The following is a 22,386-nucleotide window of genomic DNA, read 5'->3' as shown; positions in this document are numbered from 1 at the left end:
AGATGTGGTACATGTATGAGTGCCAATTCAAGTCACATTGTGTAAAAAGTAAACAATTGTAGGTCAAAGTACAGGCGATAACACTGAACCTGGTGTTCATTTTTTTTTTAAATTGATCCCTTGTCAGTCAATTTTGTATTACAAAATTAAGATTAAGAATTTATCTCAAGAAATGTCCAATTCTGATTCCACTCAAGCTAGTCGAATTACCAAAGGCGTGTCTGGCGTACTAAATTATAATCCTGGTACCTTTGATTACTAATTTGATTTGTTTATTAGAAAATTTGATTCAAAAGAAAAGTAGAATACATTTCAATTCAGTTCATAGATTTTATTGTTTAAATCAATTATATCAAAACAAAGGGAGTGTATAAACTCATCATAGATACCAGGACTAAATTTTGTATATACGCCAGACGCGCGTTTCGTCTACAAAAGACTCATCAGTGACGCTCGAATTCAAAAAAGTTAAAAAGGCCAAATAAAGTACGAAGTTGAAGAGCATTAAGAACCAAAATTCCTAAAAGTTATGCCAAATACAGCTGAGGTAGAAAAGCCTTAGTTTTTCAAAAATTCAAAATTTTGTAAACAGTTAATTTATAAATATAACCATATCAATGATAATTCATGTCAGCACAAAAAGTGCTGACTACTTGGCTGGTGATACCCTCGGGGAAATAAATCTCCACCAGCAGTGGCATCGACCCAGTGGTTGTAAATAAACTCATCATAGATACCGGACTAAATTTTGTATATACGCCAGACGCGCGTTTCGTCTACAAAAGACTCATCAGTGACCTCGAATCCAAAAAAGTTAAAAAGGCCAAATAAAGTACGAAGTTGAAGAGCATTAAGAACCAAAATTCCTAAAAGTTATGCCAAATACAGCTGAGGTAGAAAAGCCTTAGTTTTTCAAAAATTCAAAATTTTGTAAACAGTTTATTTATAAATATAACCATATCAATGATAATTCATGTCAGGGTGAAGGCTCAGCCTACATACGGATAGAAATCCTTTCTTATAAATGAAGGATAGAATAATAATTGGTTTTTAAATTAATGTAATTTTGTTTTGTATACAAATAGTCATATACATAATTTTGCAATAATGTTTCACAGTGAGTCAGGGGAGGCAATCTTTCCTCAATTGATTAAAATAAAAACTTCATAAATAGATAGTATATACACATTCTGTGTTTTTTTTATCAATCAAATATTATGAGGATTGCAATGTTGTACAGCTGAATATTTCTGATGTGATTTAATTTGTCTCTTGTGGAGAGTTGTCTCATTGACAATCATACCACATCTTCTTTTTATATGCAATATTATAGTCTCAATATTTGTTGTCATAAATCAGTTTGGTCAACAATTTTTTGTTTTAATTGTTTCACATTTTGTCATGCTGGGCCTTTTAAAGCTGTCTATCTCTGTGGGTTTTTCTCACTGTGGAAAGATGTGAGGTGATGTAAAGTTTCCTTTGATCTGCTTCATTTTGACTCTTTGTGACTCTGTTATTTAGTTGTCAAATATTTAACAATAAAGTTTTTTTATGTGTAGTTTCCTAGAAAAATGAGACGAAAATTTAATACAGGGTCATTACATGTGTAAATATATAAAATTAAAACAGGGAGTTGATGAACAGTGAATGTGAAAATACATTCACAGTGTATAGCATTTTTACTAGAAGCTTGATAACAAATTCTTACATGGCCATATTGGATATATATATATAAGTATTTGTAAACAAAAATTTAATGAGCCTTGAAAGCGACTTTCAGAAAGGTTTGATTTTTAGTTCCTGAGAAAAATGAGATGGACATTTTGTAAGATGACATGGGCAAAACTGCATATCCCTCCTTTGGAGCCAGGGTATGACAGTACATCTTGGTGATAACCAAACTGTAATGAATAAAACACATTAGCAAAACATCATAAATAAAACATAATGCCTCAAGTCAATGCCCTTTATTAAATAAAACAACAAATATTTCTAACATCTTTAACTAGATAACTGAATCTCTTATGTTAAAACCTTCCAAGGATTAGGTATGAGCTAATGAATCAGAAATAAGATACGACTAATGAATTGAACGGTGAATGGTGTTGTCTGTCCACACTGTTATCTATCAGAGTCTTTGAATGTCATTCCAGCTCTGAGGATGTTTTCTATCCTGCCCTGAGGTAGACATCGTCGTATAAATTTAAGTGTTTCTGTGTAAAGTTCTGAGTCTCTGTCCCAAGGTTTACAGATGTTCAGATGACTGGTTTTCATAGCATGGAATTCTCCAATACCAGGATCTACAAAAAACGTTCAAAGATTTATCTAAAAGTTTATAGAACAGGTTTTCATACAAAACAAAGATATTATAATTTATTACCTATTCAAAGAATTATAACTTTATTTAATTTAAGTTTACTTGTTTTATATATATTTTACTTTTATGATTTGTATGCCTCAGTTGTGATTGGATTCTTCAATAAATTAATTAATTTTTCCACCTGACTTAATTCAGCCTTCAAATTTTTTTATTTAATTGAGCCAAAAAATTGCTGCTTTATTAATTTTAAGATATAATGGGTATACTACTCAAGCACATGTGAAAAATATGGACATAAACTTGACAAATATACTAAAAAAGTCTCAGGTTATCAATAAACAGCTTTGCTAGATATGCTCATCGTACCTATATTTAAATTGTTTAAAAGAACAAGAATATTGGAGAAGGCTTCAATCACTGGTCAGAAAAATGACTCTGCAGAAAACTTTCAATAAGACATACTTAGGCTTATAAAAGATTCCTATAATTTGACGGTTGAGGTCAAATAGCTCTGGTATGAAAAATTCCATTTTTTTTCAAAATTTCAAGTAACTCACTTTTTTGTGGATTGAGGAAAACTTGCATTTTCGTGGATATTTGATTTCCTGGTTTTGATAATGTCTCCAATTCTATATAGAATTTGTAATTTGTTGAACATTTAGATTCGTAGCTCGCCAATACCCACGAAAATTCGTCTCCAATGAATAAAAGTGAATCCACAATATATCTTACCAAAAATATAAAAGTTAAAAGAAAATTAATCATACTCAACTTGAGCAGTGCCAAACTAGTAAAACTTGCCTAAATTTTAACACTGAGAGTCATAAAACTCATGAAAAATTATAAAATGTTCAAAAGGTTGCTAACCTTTAACTGATCTAAAAAATAACAAATGTAAAATGCTGGGTAGATGGACATATAGATGAATAAAAAAAAGGCGGAAGGCAAAATAAAATACAATTTGAAGGAGTCATTGAGGACAGATCATTATTAATTCAAGGTTTTGCTAAATATAGCAAATATATTCTGGAAAAAGCTGACAAAAAATCTTTGGACTCTTTTTTTAATTCAGTAATGAAGATAGTTGATATACGTATTCAACATTTTAAAGAACATTTTACTATTAACAATAGCCACAAAAAACCTATTTCTCGTATCAAACATAAACTAAAAGAACTAGCCAAGAAATTTGTTTTGTCCTGGCCGATAAAGCTGCTAATAATATTATTATTGTTTGACGTAAATTTTACATTGAGGTTCTGAAAAAAGAAATCACCAATTCACCAACATTCCAAATGACTCCATTTTCAGAAAACGACATCTGTAACAAACATAAACTTTTAGCTACCGCTTTACAAGCAGAGCCAAATACAATGAAGGTCCCAACTATGTACTGGCTTCCGAAGCTACACAAAACACCTTACAAATATAGATTTATTTCGTCTTCAAGCCATTGTTCCACTACTAAATTGTCTATTCTTCTTACAAGCACACTTGGTACAATTAAAAACCTGATAATAAATTGTTCAAATAAGGCCTTCGAAAATAGTGGAATTAATTACTTTTGGAGTGTCAAGAACTTGTTGGAAGTACTTGATAAATTGCATGCTTATATTGGTGATTTTGAATCTGTTCAAAGTTTTGATTTTTCTACCCTGTATACCACATTGCCTCACATTCTCATTAAGAAAAAATTCACACACCTAATTAAATGGGCATTTAAAAAGTCAGAATGTGAATATTTATGTTCAAACTCTTTTAGGTCATTTTTTAGTAGCAATAAACAAAAAAAACTATGTCAATTGGACATGCTTTGATACTATGTTTGCCCTTGAATTTTTACTAGATAACATTTTTGTTCGCTTTGGGGATTCCGTATATCGTCAGATTATCGGAATTCCAATGGAGACTAACTGTGAACCACTTATTGCGGACCTGTTTTTGTATTGCTATGAGTTACAATTTATGACAAAAATAAGCAAAGACACATCGAAACAACATCTGATAAACAAATTTAATAATACTTTTAGATATTTGGATGATATTTTGGCTCTCAATAATGACGACTTCAGTATGTATATCAAAGAAATTTATCCTGTTGAACTTTCTTTAAATAAAGTTAATACTAACAATGACCACTGCCCTTTCCTCGATCTTGATATCTATATCACTAAGGGAAAGCTGAATACTAAAATTTATAATAAAAGAGATGATTTTTCATTCCCTATCGTTAGTTATCCATTTTTAGATGGTGACGTTCCCTTGTCACCATCTTACGGTGTTTAAATATCTCAACTTGTACGATTCGCTCGTGTATGTAACAATGTTTTAGATTTTAACGAGAGAAATTTATGTATTACTGAAAAATTATTACACTAGGGTTTTCGATATCACAAACTAGTCAAAACATTCACTAAATTTTATCATCGGTATAAGGACATCATTCGTAAATATAGCTCAACATGCAGACTTCTTATACGTTTAGGTATTTCACATCCAATTTTTTATGGAAATATTCTTTATAAAGCACAAAGGTGTCAGTATTCACCTCAAAAACTAACAAAACCTTTGAATAGACTTATTAAGAAGGGATATAGTTACGATACTGTTGTCAGGTCATTAAAGATTGCATATTTTGGCGTTAATATTGATTCACTTATAGGGATTTTGCATCGGAACTAAACACATTTATTCAAAAACCAGTTGTTGGCATGACATTGGTTATGAACTGAATTTTAATGTGCGTATTGTTATGCGTTTACTTTTCTACATTGGCTAGAGGTATAGGGGGAGGGTTGAGATCTCACAAACATGTTTAACCCCGCCGCATTTTTGCGCCTGTCCCAAGTCAGGAGCCTCTGGCCTTTGTTAGTCTTGTATTATTTTTAGTTTTAGTTTCTTGTGTACAATTTGGAAATTAGTATGGCGTTCATTATCACTGAACTAGCATATATTTGTTTAGGGGCCAGCTGAAGGACGCCTCCGGGTGTGGGAATTTCCCGCTACATTGAAGACCTGTTGGTGACCTTCTGCTGTTGGTTTTTTTTTCTATGGTCGGGTTGTTGTCTCTTTGTCATATTCCCCATTTCCATTCTCAATTTTATTTATTTCTGGGGTAGAAAATCCATAGTATTTCGAACATTTCAAATAGACAAACAGGGATACCATATTGTGTCTGGTCTATGACAAGTGCATTTTAAATGATTTTCTTACCGCTAGACTCTGGTGGTACTATGAGCATTTTGAGTTTTGTTGTCCTTATTTGGGTTTTCTCTAATTCTCCAAAACTTAGGCAGGGAATTCCATGTTCCATAACAAGCTGTTGGAAATCTTTATGCAACCTTCTTAACATTGGTGAATCTGTATAAATGCAAGGGTATAATTATGAAGAGTTCCTATAAAATTTCAAATAAATGAAATAATCATTGAGTTGCTCCACTTTGTACATAATTTTTACTGATAGTTTTTGATTTTTTTTTTTAATAAAAGATGAATTTATATGCATCATTTATATTCAAAATGTAAAACATTTTTGTTAAAGTTATCTGTTTTTTGTGCAATTAAGGGAATCAAACAAATATCCAATGTCAAATCAAATCCAGCATTTTAATATTTGTATTATTTACATAATACAAACATTTACATGAAAGTATAAAAGGGCACCAACTTTTAAGTTATCTCAAATACTTAAGTCTTTATTGGATTATATGCATTATAATTATTTGTATTTCTGCCTTTCCAAACTTTTGGACAATAAGCCTACCTGAATACGTTTTTCCAGAAGATGAAAAAAAACCAGATATTGATTTAAAAAGTTGACAAAAACATGAACAGGTATGTTTTTATAAATCAAACACTGGGCATAGCAAAAATATATATTTTACACGGAGTATAGTAAAAATCTAAGCTTTAAAATGAGCTGCTTCAATATAATGATATAATCTAATCACTAATTCAATACCTCTACCCATTTCTTTGACTTCCACAGTAGGTGCTACAATAAGACTGGCCTGATTAGACAGGTGTGCCAAACTGGAGCCCCTATGAGGAGTACTGTAGAACAACACACCCACTGTATTATTCACTATATTGTCAAGGCCTTGAGTATCATCAGCAATGGACAGAATCTGTTTGATAAGTAAGCCTGAAAAAGAAAATTTAATATATATTCAAATATTTCTTGTCATATAAACTCTGAACAATAAGTTTGTGACAAATAATATATAGTACATACTATTTCCTTTTTAATAAACATTCCATGGAATTATTGGTTCAAATTCATAGGTTATGATGCATAAGCATTTTCTTTCATTTTTATGCCCCACCTATGATAGTAGAGGGGCATTATGTTTTCAGGTCTGTGCGTCCATTCGTTCGTTTTCGTCCGTCTGTCCTTCGGTCTGTTCTTTGGTCTGTCCTTCCGTCCATTCGTCCTGCTTCAGGTTAAAGTTTTTGGTCAAGGTAGTTTTTGATGAATTGAAGTCCAATCAACTTGAAACTCAGTACACATGTGCCCTATGATATGATCTTTCTAATTTTAATGCCAAATTAGTGTTTTGACCCAAATTTCACGGTTCACTGAACATAGAAAATGATAGTGCAAATTTCAGGTTAAAGTTTTTGGTCAAGGTAGTTTTTGATGAAGTTGAAGTCCAATCAACTTGAAACTTAGTATACATGTTCCCTGTGATATGATCTTTCTAATTTAAATACCAAATTAGAGTTTTTACCCCAATTTCAAGGTGCATTAAACACAGAAAATGATAGTGCGAGTGGGGCATATGTGTACTATGGACAAATTCTTGTTTTAATGTATATTGCCTTTAAGGTCATCCATAATATTCAACTGTTTTTCTTTAGTACACAAGCAATTAATATATATACACTTTTTTTAACCTTCTTTTTTCCCACAAAGTAAGAATCAACCCATTTCAATAGAATAAAACTTCCCTTTGACAAAAATATACATCTATTCTAGAACGTAAAAGTGTACATTAAATATTTTGTTGATTTAACCCTCCCACTGCTTTGGAAATTAGTGGCAATAACGGATGACCTTTTATGCATTTATAAAGTTATGAATGACTTGATAAAATTACTTGCTTTTTACAAAGAAAATTCTAGATACATCAGTAGCATCTCCAGTGCTTACCTCCCATGGAATGGCCAACCCATATAATAGGTCTTTAGCCTCTGTCTGCCTTTTCTAACTTCTGTAATATGCCTACCTCCCATGGAATGGCCAACCCATATAATAGGTCGGGAGTCTATATCTGCCTTCTTTAACTTCTGTAATATGCTTGATGCTCTCACAGTTAAAGACCTCCTAAAAGAACAAAATACAATTTGGTCTCACAAAGGTCTAGAATGTCTGCTGTTGGTCCTCCAAGGGTGAACTGGGTCTCATTGGGGTCTAAGCGTGAAACAGGACTGTCGTGACATATGAAAGTCAAATAATTGTTCCGTGAAAACAGGAAATTGTTTAAAAAAGTCTAGTGGGGCCACATTTGAAAGAATGTCTGTTTCCCCTTTCCCGGGTCTACCCTTTGTAAACAGACAAGGAAGGCAGGTTCTTTTTTTTTTTTTTTAACTGGATGTGATTGTCATAGCATGGTCACATGAATGGTTTGACTTGTCAAGTCCAGGCCACTTATCAGTTGTTTGTGCTCAATTTGAGTGTATTTATTTAGATTATTAATCCTTCTGCTTTCAAGCACTTTCCAAAAATGGAAACAAATTATTTTCAGGAAAAAATAGTTTCGATTTTTTTGTGGAAAATAATTTTTTGACCCGGGGGCTTATTTTTGACCCGGGTGGGGGAGGGGAAACAAACATATCTTTAATTTTGGCCTGGGATACAGGAAATTATAAAAAAAAATGAGAATTGCTTACGTATAGAGTGTTAGCGGATATGTGAATCTGACAAAACAGTAAGCGAGATATGGATCGGAACCTCCAGATGAGACCCCCAGTGAAAATTTCAGGTTTTAGTTTCCAATGAAATTGAAATTTTGATATAGTTTGAGATGATATATACTAAAATTGAAAAAATTGAATTTTTCTGTTGAAGGTTATTTTTCTCTTTTTTTTCAAGAGACAATGAGGAACAATATTTATCCACTCAACTTGAAAATCATGTTTAGAAAGTCACTTTCATCCAAAATTTCATCAGCTTTGGATCTATTTGTTGGCTTGTCTATTGTTGGTGTTGGTACCTAGTCCTATCTACCAAATAAAATTTGAAGATAATTGTAGATTTAACCAACAGCTGGGAAAAACATTGGAAAGTATTCTTGGTATTTATAGATTTATATTTGTACTGTTCCATAACTGTCCCAGGTTAGGGGAGGGTTGGGATCCCGCTGACATGTTTAACCCCGCCACATTATGTATGTATGTGCCTGTCCCAAGTTGAAAGCCTATAATTCAGCGGTTGTCGTTTGTTTATTTTTACATATTTGTTTTTCATTTATTTTTTGTACATAAATTATGCCGTTAGTTTTCTTGTTTGAATTGTTTTACATTGTCATTTCGGGGCCTTTTTAAGCTGACTATGTGGTATGGGCTTTGCTCATTGTTGAAAGCCGTACGATGACCTATAGTTGTTAATTTCTGTGTCATTTGGTCTCTTGTGGAGAGTTGTCTCGTAGGCAATTATACCACATCTTCTTTTTTATATTTTCTCAACCTTCAAAGCTGTCAACCCTCCTCCACAAAATATATAGGAAAGAGAAAATCAATGTGATGCATGAACTTTTTAATAATGGTTGTTAGTGTTAACCTTTTTTTCAAATTATGAAATAATTTGTGAAAATAAAAATCAATTATTAAGAGAATCTAATCTGAGCAAATTGATTGATTGATTGGTGATGGCATTATGCTGCATCAGCACTAATAGGCTATATTGCGGCAAGAGATATTTTCTTTATTTAAAAAAAAACAGACAAAAATCTGAGCAAACCATACTTCTCTGTCTCAAAAGGGCAGTTAGCATTCCAGGTACTGAGATCTGTATCATATTCCACAGATAGGATACGTATATTACCACAGTCTTTTGCCAACCAATCCTGAAAGTAGTCAAATATACACTTACACATAATAATTTTTTGAAAATAGAAAGGATGTTTAGTATAAATAAGTCTTACACACTTAAAAAGAAGATACATGCCGAATAACAACTGCACTATTCTCTTCTTGTAATACAGTCTCTTTACATATACTTGGAGTTGTGTGGTTCAGAAAAAGTGAGAAATATCAAATTTATGATATAAGTAAGAAAAGATGTCTGTTCACAAACAATATTTTTTTAGTGCACATACAAAATTAAAAAAACAAGCATTTTTTCCTTGTCAACCAAAACAGTGCCAACTCAATCAACAATTCTTTTTTGTTCTTTTTCTTTAACTTTATAATTTAATCTTTGAACAAAACAATGTGGAAAAAATACAATATTTTTGTTTCGTCTATCCCTTTCCAGTATTCTAAATAGTAAAAGTATCTACTTATGTAAGTTTTAATACCTTGGGCCAGCAAAATGTATAGGTTCCTTTTTTTACACTTTCTGTACCATCTGAAGATTTATCTGCCCCTGGTCCTTTACGATCTTGTTGTCTCCAGGTCTTAAATGGTCCTCCTAGTAAGCCATGTACAAAGACAATATCTGCATTGATAGATTCCCTAAAAAAACCAAAAAGACACTATGTAATATGTTTTTCTATTTAATATTGTAAATTCAGAAATTATTGTGTGCATTTATTTTTGTGATTTTTAAAGAAAGGGCAAACATGTGAGATTAATAATTATGATTTTAGAAAAACCTGCCTACAGAAATATATATATCAGGTACATTTGTACTAAAATGCAAGTTCTTATCATTGTGATACACATCCAGATGCATTATTTGCATTAAGGGAGTTACCTTCTCAGTTTCAAAATAATTAATTTTTCAAAACACTAGCATATATTGATAGGTGATTAATAAAGAAATCAAAAGAGCCCAAGAAATATATAAGTCACCGTGCTTGTTTTCGAGTTATTAGCCATTGAAATTTTGGCGGGAAAATGTTCTCTCTTGACTTTTCATAGCTTTATTATTGACAAGTTTAAGTCCTCAAAAACTATTAAAAAATAATTAAAATTTCATAAGACTTTAACAGACAGCTTATCATTATACATATAAAATAATTATAAAAAGAAAAATGGGGGTCACCGTTCAAAATTTGTTAAGGCATACAAATGGATAAAATCAGAGGATTCCGAAAATCTGACCAAAATTTTAAAACATGACAAGCGAGCTTCCTTAATAAAAACCTCGCAATAATTCCTCAATTTAAAGTAATTTCTAATTTTAATAAAATTGACATGTATTTCGGTATTATTATTTCTATAACGTTATATTTGAAATCTCCATTTTCTATTATATCACTTCTTGAAGAACTAAAAAATAAGTATTTTAATTATAAGTTGCTGTATTAGTACTACTAAGATATGTCTTTGGCACAATTACAGGTGGAGTTCTATAGTCATATATTAGTCCAATACTTATAAATATGTACCAAGGTGCTCATAGTAACTTCTCAGTACAACACATTCTGCTTAGTACATCATTTACAGTATATTGTTTCTATTAAGTGTAAATAGTTATCAAAAGTACCAGGATTATAATTTTATACGCCAGACGCGCGTTTCGTCTACAAAAAAACTCATCAGTGACGCTCAGATCAAAATAGTTAAAAAGCCAAATAAATACAAAGTTCAAGAACATGGAGGATCAAAAATTCCTAAAAGTTGTGCCAAATATGAATATGGCTAAGGTAATCTACTCCTGGGGTAAGAAAATCCTTAGTTTTTCGAAAAATTCAAAGTTTTGTAAACAGAAAATTTATAAAAATGACCATATAATTGATATTCATGTCAACACCGAAGTGCTGACTACTGGGCTGGTGATACCCTCGGGGACGAAACGTCCACCAGCAGTAGTGTAAAGCCAGGGTTGTATTTGGGTATCACACAGAAAAAAATAAGTAACTGCAAGCAAACCAAGCCTTTTTTATGACTTGCCTCTTATTAAGCCCTGTGTATAGTGTTTTTAGTTTGGACCAATTTTCGAGGGAGAGTATTAATTGTATGAATACATTCTTTTATTTCTAACATTCAGTGCAGGATTATCTCCCTTTTTAGCAATTTATCTCAAAGTGCTGCTGAAAAAAATCTTGTCATGACAATTTTTCTAAATGTGTAGGACAATTTCGATATTCAGATCCTAAGTACATATTTTTTTGTGTTTGTTTCCTTCATTCATGTAAAGAAAATATTATGTTGCTAAATGTCTTTTGAAAATACTCTCTGCTAATGATTTTAACTTTTTTTTGTAAGGCCTGAAAGATGAAAAGGAGGGTGAAAGATACCAGAGGGACTTGCATTAATAATTTGCAGTCTGATTTATTTGAAAGCTCATTCAATGAGCTCTTACTTACTAAGACAAAACTTTTGTGATAATATTTGTATAGATTGTAATACATCAGGTTATGATAAATAACTGTGAATGAAAACAAAATTTAGTCAGAAACTGCCTTAAAACAAGAGGCTCTCAAGAGCCTGAATCGCTCACCTTAATTTTTTTGGTTAAATCTCTCATCAATGATTATTTTGGCTTTTCAATTTATTTAAATGTTCTTTGAATCGTCCTATTTTCTTCAAAAGCAAAAAAAAAAAATCATTTTCTCCTATGTTTTATTTTAGCCATAGGAGCTATGTTTCTGACATACAAGGAAATGAAATATAAAATTTATACTAGATACTCTGAAACTCATTTAGCCTAAGTTTGGCTGAAATTGATACAGCAGTTTCAAAGGAGAAGATTTTTTAAAGTAAGTCAACATGGTGAACAAATTGTGAAAAAAGTCTTTAAAGGGCAATAACTCCTTAAGGGGTCAATTGACAATTTTGGTCAAATTGACTTATTTGTAGATCTTACTTTGCTTAACATTTTTGCTATTAACAGTTTATCTGTATCTATAATAATATTCAAGATAATAACCAAAACCTGCAAAATTTCTTTAAAATCATCAATTCAGGGGCATTATACCTGAAAAATAAAGGCAACAGTAGTATACCGCTGTTCAAAACTCATAAATCCATGGACAAAAAACAAAATCGGGATAACAAACTAAAACCGAGGGAAACGCATTAAATATAAGAGGAGAACAACGACATAACACTAAAATGTAACACATATAGACAAAATCCCACGAGAATAACAAATATAACATATATATATAACATCAAAACCAAATACATGAATTTGGGATAGACAAGTACCGTGACACGTCTTATCGCAATGTGAATTTACACTCAAAAATAAGAGAAAACAAACGACACAACGTTATAATGTAATACACACAGAAACGAACTATAATATAACAATGACCATATTCCTGACTTGGTACAGGGCATTTTTAAAGGAAAAAATGGTGGGTTGAACCTGGTTTTGTGGCATGCCAAACCTCGCACTTTTATGGCCATGTGAAATATAACATCAAAATGACAACACAGGACTACAATATAAATAAATTGGAGAACACAATTGACAAAGAATCACACGAACAACAGCCAACAAAAGGCAACAAGTTCAAAATTTTAATACGCCAGAAGTGTATTTTGTCCACACAAGACCTATGTGTGACGCACAGATACAAAAGTTTGAAAGCCGAAACGAGTACAAAGTTGAACAGCATCGAGGACCAAAAGATCAAAAAGGTTGTGCCAAAAACGGCAAGGGTTTTCTGTTAAGTTACCAGAAAATCCCTATAATTTAGAGTAATTTATACTTTTGCAAACAGTAAATTTAATAAAATGAATATTCAAAAGATGTACATGATAAAGCTGAAGTATTAACTAATTACAGGAAACAACTGAAATACATTTACATAACCAGACATTTGAAACACAAAAGTAGACACATCCGAATACGTTTAAACCTCTACGCCAAGTGACGTCCTATTTGAAACTGAAAAATGACGAAAAAATGACGTCATTTGAATTAGTAAAACAGAGCATCAAAAAATGAAAAATGACGTCACATAAGAATGAATAAGATAGAATTAGGATTAATTTAAGATTATGTATTTGAACTAAATACTGATATTGCATTTAATAACAAAGCACATTTTAATTCTTATTAATATAAAACTGAGGTAGCAATTAACTATATTATAAAACTATGTCAGGTTTGTTATGAATCTAACTTCAAACGTAAAATATCATACTGATTACTTTGAACGAAATCAAATCTGATAAATGAAGGCGGTGATTAATTTTCTTTACCATAACACATAAATATAATAGAAAAGACGTCAACACATTTGACAAAATAAAAACCAGTTACCCAATTCGGCTGAAAATTTCAGGACAGGTAGACCTTGACCTAATAAATACTTTAACTTCTTGTCTTATTTGCTCTAAATGCTGGAGTTTTTGAGATATAAGCCAAAAACTGCATTTTACCCTGTGTTCTATTTTTAGCCATGACGGCCATGTTTTTTTGACGAAATAAAAAATAAAGCACAAACTTTATTTTATACACCCTACTGATCATTCAGTTGAAGTTTGGATGAATTTGGTTAAGTAGTTTTAGAGGAGAAGATTTTTTAAAGTTAGCAAATATGATGAACAAATTGTGAAAAATTGTCATAAAGGACAATAACCCCTTAAGGGGTCAATTGACAATTTTGGTCATATTAACCTATTTGTAGATCTTACTTTGCTGATCATTTTTGCTGTTTACTGTTTATCTTCATCTATAATAATATTCAAGATAATGATAATTAAAAACTGCAAAATTTCTTTAAAATTACCAATTAAGTGGCAGCAACCCAACAATGGTTTGTTTGATTCATCTGAAAATTTCTGGGCTGATAGATCTTGACCTAATGAACATTTCAACCCCATGTCAGATTTGCTCTAAATGCTTCCGTTTTTGAGATATAAGCCAAAAACTGCATTTGACCCCTATGTTCTATTTTAAGTAACGGCGGCCATGTTTTTTGACGGATCAAAAATCGAAGCACACACTTTGTGCAGGATAATCTAAGGAACTATCATGCTCAGTTTCATCTAAATTCATTCAGTAGTTTCGGAGAAGAAGATGTTTGAAAAATTGTTAACGACGACAGACGACGACGGACACCAAGTGATGAGAACAGCTCACATGGCCTTTTAGGCCAGGTGAGCTAAAAAGCTGACTAGAATACCTTTAAAATTCAACCTTATATAAAGGTAACATCTTTAAGAAAACATGAACAAACAATTTTGCATAAATTTTAAATAAACTTTGTGTACTACTACCTTGATCTTAATTCAAAACATCGTCTAGTTGTTTGATATTGAAAGGCTTTTAATTTTAAATGAATGGATAAACACATGGAAGGACAAACAGACGGACTATAGTACACCATAATTCAGACAAAAGTGTATAAAATTCTATTACAAGTAAAGTTGCAACTCACTTTTGCAAAATTGATAATGTTCTGTATCAGTCAAAGATAGCATCATGTAAGAGTAAGTACTTAGAATACAAAGACAATACTCGGGGCTATAAGTTTGGGAAAAGTTGTAAATTTTTAAAGCAGCAAAGTAGACTAAAATAATGGCAAGTAAAATAGATTGTAGAAAATCAACTTCATAAGTTTTTATTTTTTATTTTACATTTTAATGTTAAAAATCTACTCACCCTGAAAACTCAATAAAATCAAAGAAGCATAAAATTTTAGTCAAGGCAATACCCCATCTGCCATCAAACATTTATTCTTTGTAAATTAATCCACTTATCACATATTTGTAATGAATACCTTCAGTTTTGCATATGCAATAACCTCAAAATTGCCCGGGGCAAAAAAGAGATATTGATATTGTGCCCTGATTCCAAATGACGTGACGTCATTGTGTCCTTAACGACAACGGCGAGCAATGACGGTGTTGTAATTGAACTTTTTTCTCCTCTCTGCAAAACTTAAATATGTGATAAATAGATTATAACATGTCTTTTCCATATTGGCCCTGGTATCATCCCTCGACCCATATCGGCCCTCGGCTAAAGCCTAGAGGCCGATATGGAGTCTCGGGATGATTCCAGGGCCAATATGGAAAAGGGCATGTTATAATCTATACATACTGGATACCCAATTAACTTCCAGCTATAAAGTAAGATTTACCTAATTCCTTTCCTTGCATCAATGTTAGTCCAAATAATTATGACGTCTTGAAAGGCTATGATATTTTTTTTCTTTGACACCTTACATTGAAATGCGTCAAAGCAAAAATTTAAAATAGCCTTCCCAGACGTCATAATTATTTGGACTATCATCAATGTATGCCATTAACTATGTATAAAATGGTAAGTGACTAAATCTTTTTCCTTTACTTTGGAAAATTAAACTTACTTTTCCCTATATATTGGGTGAATGAGGTAGACTCCATCTTCAAAAGTGCAAGAAACAAAATCAGTGTCTAGATTAGCTAATGTTCTGGCTGCATGTAGAGACAAAGTTAAGTCAGACGATGATATCCATCGCGATAGAACTGTTACCCATCCTGTATTAGAAAGAGAGACAAAGTTAAGTCAGACGATGATATCCATCTCGATAGAACTGTTACCCATCCTGTATTATAAAGAGAGACAAGGTTAAGTCAGACGATGATATCCATCTTGATAGAACTGTTACCCATCCTGTATTAGAAAGAGAGACAAAGTTAAGTCAGACGATGATATCCATCTCGATAGAACTGTTACCCATCCTGTATTAGAAAGAGAGACAAAGTTAAGTCAGATGAGGATATCCATCTCGATAGAACTGTTACCCATCCTGTATTAGAAAGAGAGACAAAGTTAAGTCAGACGATGATATCCATCTCGATAGAACTGTTACCCATCCTGTATTAGAAAGAGAGACAAAGTTAAGTCAGACGATGATATCCATCTCGATAGAACTGTTACCCATCCTGTATTAGAAAGAGAGACAAAGTTAAGTCAGATGATGATATCCATCTCGATAGAACTGTTACCCATCCTGTATTAGAAAGAGGGACAAAGTTAAGTCAGACAATGATATCCATCTCGATAGAACTGTTACCCATCCTGTATTAGAAAGATAGACAAGGTTAAGTCAGAAGAGGATATCCATCTCGATAGAACTGTTACCCATCCTGTATTAGAAAGAGAGACAAGGTTAAGTCAGACGATGATATCCATCTCGATAGAACTGTTACCCATCCTGTATTAGAAAGAGAGACAAAGTTAAGTCAGACGATGATATCCATCTCGATAGAACTGTTACCCATCCTGTATTAGAAAGAGAGACAAGGTTAAGTCAGAAGAGGATATCCATCTCGATAGAACTGTTACCCATCCTGTATTAGAAAAAAAAAGGTTTTTGATAATTAGTATGAATACTGTTTATATGAAGCACCAAGCACCTAAATGATAACTGAGATTGTGATTAAAGCCACTTTGAAATATATTTTGTGAAAGTTCTAACAAGTAGCATCCTGAATGAAACTATAGCAAATGTCCTTATCAATATTCTGCCATATTCCAAAGCTGCTGAAAAGTGTATGAAAAATCATTTACATTTGAAAACAAGAATGTGTCTAAAGTACACGGATGCCCCACTCGCACTATCATTTTCCATGTTCCATGGACTTTGAAATTGAGTAAATATCTAATTTAGCATTAAGATTATACTAAGTTTCAAGTTGATTGGACTTCAGTTTCATCAAAAACTACCTTGACCAAAAACTTTAACCTGAAGCGGGACAAACGAACGAACGGACGGATGAACGAACGGACGAACGAACGGAGCCACAGACCAGAAAACTAAATTCCCCTCTACTATCGTAGGTGGGCATAATACATCTACTGCAAGACTGAAAAGGAAAGTCATATTTTTTTAATATTCTACAGTTGTATTATCATGATTATGTTATAAGGATTTGACAATTTTTGCATACAAGGCTATATATTTGTGGTATTTTTTTCAATTAGATATACTTCTGGTTTATCCAAAACCAAAACCAATAAAAACATCTGCAGTATGTATACTTAATAAAATTCCATGTACCTGCTCTAACAATTTCTTCATGGAAACATTGATGAACAGAAAGGTTTCCAAGAGTTTTGGCAATCTGTCGTCGTATAACAATACTTTTATGTCTTTTGGTGTACGTCTGCTGTAGCAACTGTACGCCTCCCATCTTTATTATGTTTTGACAACATCTAAAATCCTAAAAGTTAAAGAACAAAATAATAATGCCAAGTGTCCTATAAGAAAGTTTTAGACATGACATGTTATAAATAGCGATTTTAAAATTTTCTTGGTCTAACTTTTCTGATTTTGCAGGTTCAAGAATATCACAAAATTTATGTTGATAGAAGTCAGGGTTATTTTACTTTCATATTATCGGAATTTTTGTATAAAATATGTATAGCTACTATTTGTAATGTAGAATAGTAGATTAAAGCATATTAATTTTTTTCAGAATCTGAAGGAATATGGTTAATTTCATTGTTTTCGTATAAAAAGAAATGAAAAATATAATATTGTTTTACAAGTCTTACTGCAGAATGACTGGCTAAAGCCTGTAAACAAACAATCTCTACTCTTTCTTCTGGAACAGAACTGACTGACTTGGCAAATTCCAAACCTCTTCCGCCAAAACTGAATAAACTGTCCTGAAACAAAAATCAGTTAATCTTATAATAGTTGCACAGTGAACACAAATTGACACATTGTAAACAGATTGTTCTTTATAATCGGTTTAATAACATGTGAGGATTGGATATTGCTTGATATGAACTCAATATTTTTGCCAAGTTAATCATTACTATTTAAATGTAATAAGATTTGATATGTTTTTAGCCTTATGTCCTCTTCCAGCGTCAAACATAAACATAAGACATTTTAAAACTTTTTGTAGCTTCAGAATGTAATAGAATTTAATATGAAGAAGATTTTCAGGTGAAAGGTGTGAGTGTTTTATATATTATAGAAGAAATCACATATGTCCTTTTCCAAGGATGAAATTTTTGTTTTCATAACCTTTGAAAGTCATCAATGACCTGACAAATAGCCAATGGAAAAGTCGCACCATTGTCACCATGATGCTGGATAAGCTATTTATCAAATTAACACATTTTTGGTACCACTTTTTTTGTATCAGTGCAGTGTGATATGAAAAATATCTCTTCATGAAAGAAATAGATAACAGACGACAACCATTAGAGAAAGGATCTAAATGCATTGCATTAAAATCTAACTCATATCTGCATGTCCTATTTAATTTTATTTTAATATGCAGAAATTTGCATATTTTTATATTTTTTTTCTTAGAACAAAAAAACAATGGCATTCCTAATTTATTGCAGATCAAGTTTTCATTATTCGGAAAAAAACTGACAAAATAAATAGTTTTTAAAACCACAGAGTAGACCTGCTACCAACAGTTTGATCTCTGTAGATTTAACAGTATTTAAAAACATATAAAACCAAATTTTGGGTTTGTAAATACTTTTTTTCAAATATTTTTAGAATTACCCTCTCATCAGCATTATTGCCCAGCTGCAATGCTTTTGTTGCAAAATGTTTGAGACATTTATCTAGATCTTCGTTCTGTAGTGAGGATATCAAAGTCCTATACTCGTCTTCTAACCAAATCTGTAAATGATATATAATAATACATGTACCCACTGTAGAGAAAAAAATGATAAATACACACAAAAAAGACAAATACATGGCATAACTTATATCCCATGCTGTAACAACCCTCAATAAACCAACACTAAATTATCCATTTTACATTTTTTTACATATATTTACGAATACAATTTGTAGTAATAGTTATCTCCCTTACAACAATGTATTATCTTCAATGATGTCAATATTTTATACTATATTTACTGGTATAACATGTGCATCCCCCTCCCCCTCCTCCCTCCATATTTAATTCAGTACAAACCTTACTTGGTGGTGCTTTTGGCATTGGTAAGAAAAATCTTGGATCCACGTCCTGAGATCTGGTTAGTCCAATCATTGTTCTAGTATCTAAAGCCTGGGCTATGTTTCTATACTGGTAGTCTGTTAAAGTAGGAATCTATGTTAAAAATCTAAACAAAAAACTAATACTTCACTCTCTTTCAGTATAACATCTAAAAATAGTATATGTTAATGTTAACAGTTCACTACATGTATTACAACCATATGAGCAAATAACCTTAATTTCCTGTTAGAGTATTGTACTGTAGGGCTGATTGTTATAAGTTTATTAACAGTACTACTGGCACTGTAGATTTGTAAACTTTAATGATTCAGTTCAAGACTCTATATCTGAATTCTTTTGGTCTCATAAAACCCTTTTATCATGATTAACAATAATGATGTTCGAGAAATCCTAGAAAAAAGGTATGTAGGCATATGCCCAAACTATTGCATATTATGATTTTATTCATATCAAACAATGTTTTAAGTGGGTTGAATCAAAACAGCATTCCTGTCAAAACTTTTTCAAATATTCTATACTTCAAAGGCAAGCATAGACCTTATTTTGCAATAATTTTGATGCATCATACATAACCTACTGTGTTTCATTTATTTCAGAGGGTTTTTGCGGGTAATTGATTCCCAGAATCCCTGGTTTTACCAAAATCTTCATATGAGCCTTCTGAATATTTGTACTTTTTACAACCTTCTTGGTTTACCTATACCCATGAAGTCCACAAAAATTAGTTTCCAAAGAATAATGAATGCACAGTATTTTTTGTTGTTCTGGAAAATGGGAGGTAACTCTGATACATAAATTGCATTGAACAAATGTCAATTCTCCAATGACATTTATAACAGACTTTAACAGCTCAGTTTACATGGATTTCTAATCTATGTAGGTTCTGTAAATATAGGCTTTACTATATAACTATACAAATCCAATAGATTTACCTTCCCAATCATGGTGTTTTGACAGATGTTTTACACCAAGACATCTGAGGCCCCTTGAAACAATTCAAACGAGAAAACTAACGGCCTTATTTATGTAAAAAAATGAACGAAAAACAAATATGTAACACATTATATTCCTTTTATACACTCTTTTTAAACATATTTTCAATAGGTTATAAAATTATCTACCTATACAGTTTATTGATTCCAATGTTGAAACTGTCATTTGAATAGTTATCTACTACCTTTACCAGGAAAACTAAAAATAATGCCATTAAAGAATATATCGAATTATTGATCTATCTGCATTTCAAACCTTGGGTATTTAAATATTATCTCACTTTTTACACATACGTTATGTATTACAAACACAACAAAGTAACATAGAATAATTTGTACAACAAAATGGCGTTTTCAAAATCTGTTAAAACAAGTCAGATACCTATTAACTGTTATCTATGCGATACTGAGAAAAACATCAAGTGGAAATGCATTGACTGTGAACTGCTAATATGTGATAAGTGTAAAGATGGAAAACATCTTAGAATTAAAAATGCACAGGAACATAAGGTCATAAGTATCAAAGACATTGGTGTACACAGTGGAGAATTGGATTTTACAAATATCAAATGTCCAGACCATACTACACAATCTTGCTGTCTTTTTTGTAAGATTTGTGACAGTCTGGTATGTCCGACATGTGTGTCCAAAGTTCATAAGAAACATGCAAATCACTTAATCAAAATCAGTGAAGCCTATCATATGAAAAAAGACAGACTGAAAAATGGACAAGGTAAAATTCAAATGGAAGTAAAAAAGGCAGTCGCAATAAAAGAACAATTGATCAAGCGTAAGAATGCTGAAAATGCAAAATGCAGCAAAGTTATCCAAGATATTCTGAATCATTGAAAAGTGCTGAAAAGTGACATTGACAAATACATTAAAGAATTAAAAGATGAAGTTGATGAAAACCTGAAAACTATTTTCAAATCAATTGACACAGACCTGAGTATTGTATCAAAATCAATGAAATATTCTAATGAGAAAAACACTGAAGTCGAGGGTTTAATAAAATCCACAGAAGTCGCAAACTTTTTTTCTGATGTAAGAAGAATGGAAAAATCCATGGAGGTACCAGTACCAAAAACACAATCAACCTACAATTCCATACCTAATTTTGTACCAAGGGAGATAACTCAATTTAATATTGGGGTGCTACAAAGTGAAGAGAGTCCAGAGGAATTAACTGTTGCATTTAACATTATTCAAGAATATCAAACAAAACTTTCTGCAATAACCGATATTGTTCCTTGTGTTGACAATTCAGTTTGGATATATTCATATTTAGATTCTTGTATGGCAAATGCAATACCTGCAGGCAAAGAACTCAAAGTTCTAAAATCTAAATTTAACATGAAGGTCTATGGTATAGTTATAACCACATCTAATAACATCCTTCTTTCTAATGGTACATCCAGACTATCCAGACTACAACAACTCAATAAAACCAACGGTAACATATCTAACACCGTATATAATGTGAGCCCTTTAGGTCCTACATGCATCTACATTACCAGTGGTAATAAAGTTATAGTAGGAGGTTATCATGATAAACTAGGAAGAGCTGTGTTTGTAATGAATGGGAAGGGAGACCATGAGACTGTGTATGAACATGATAAACATAATCAACCTATATTTACCTATCCAAGGAGTATAACCAGTACCAGTAATGGGAATATACATGTAGTAGATCGTGATCATGGTGAAGAAGGTAGAGTGGTAGTTTTGACAACAGGTAGTGATGTTATCAACTCATATAAAGGCCATCCTGAAATAAACAAGATCATACCATTTAAACCAGCAAGAATAGTGACAACACCAAGAGATAATGTCATGGTGACTGATTTGGATACTGACATAATACACATTCTAGATAGTAAGGGAAACCTAGTGTCATGGTATAACACTGCAGACATAGGAATATATTATCCATACTCCCTTGCATTCACTCCAACAGGACAACTCTATATAGGATGTGGTAGACAAGCAAGTAGTACAGTCAAGGATGCAAAGATTTATGAA

The 22,386-nt window shown here is 32.0% G+C and overlaps 1 protein-coding gene across 1 annotated transcript; it reads right to left on the bottom strand.

The window, feature by feature from the left end:
• Positions 1-1,948: 1,948 nt before the first annotated feature.
• LOC143072613 (protein SERAC1-like) lies at positions 1,949-20,351 on the bottom strand. Its single transcript, XM_076247650.1, has 12 exons — positions 20,305-20,351; positions 19,331-19,449; positions 18,910-19,029; positions 17,934-18,047; positions 17,437-17,599; positions 15,760-15,910; positions 9,841-9,997; positions 9,287-9,387; positions 7,549-7,646; positions 6,282-6,464; positions 5,534-5,680; positions 1,949-2,300 (listed from the first exon to the last, which is right to left on the bottom strand). Exons 2-12 carry the CDS (start codon positions 19,403-19,405, stop codon positions 2,122-2,124), a joined length of 1,488 nt encoding a protein of 495 aa, XP_076103765.1. The 5' UTR covers positions 19,406-19,449; positions 20,305-20,351; the 3' UTR covers positions 1,949-2,121.
• Positions 20,352-22,386: the final 2,035 nt, after the last annotated feature.

Source organism: Mytilus galloprovincialis, chromosome 4, assembly GCF_965363235.1.
Source record: "Mytilus galloprovincialis chromosome 4, xbMytGall1.hap1.1, whole genome shotgun sequence".
NCBI lineage: Eukaryota > Metazoa > Mollusca > Bivalvia > Mytilida > Mytilidae > Mytilus > Mytilus galloprovincialis.
Note: the sequence above shows the minus strand (reverse complement) of the source record. Positions and strands in the feature narration are given on the sequence as shown.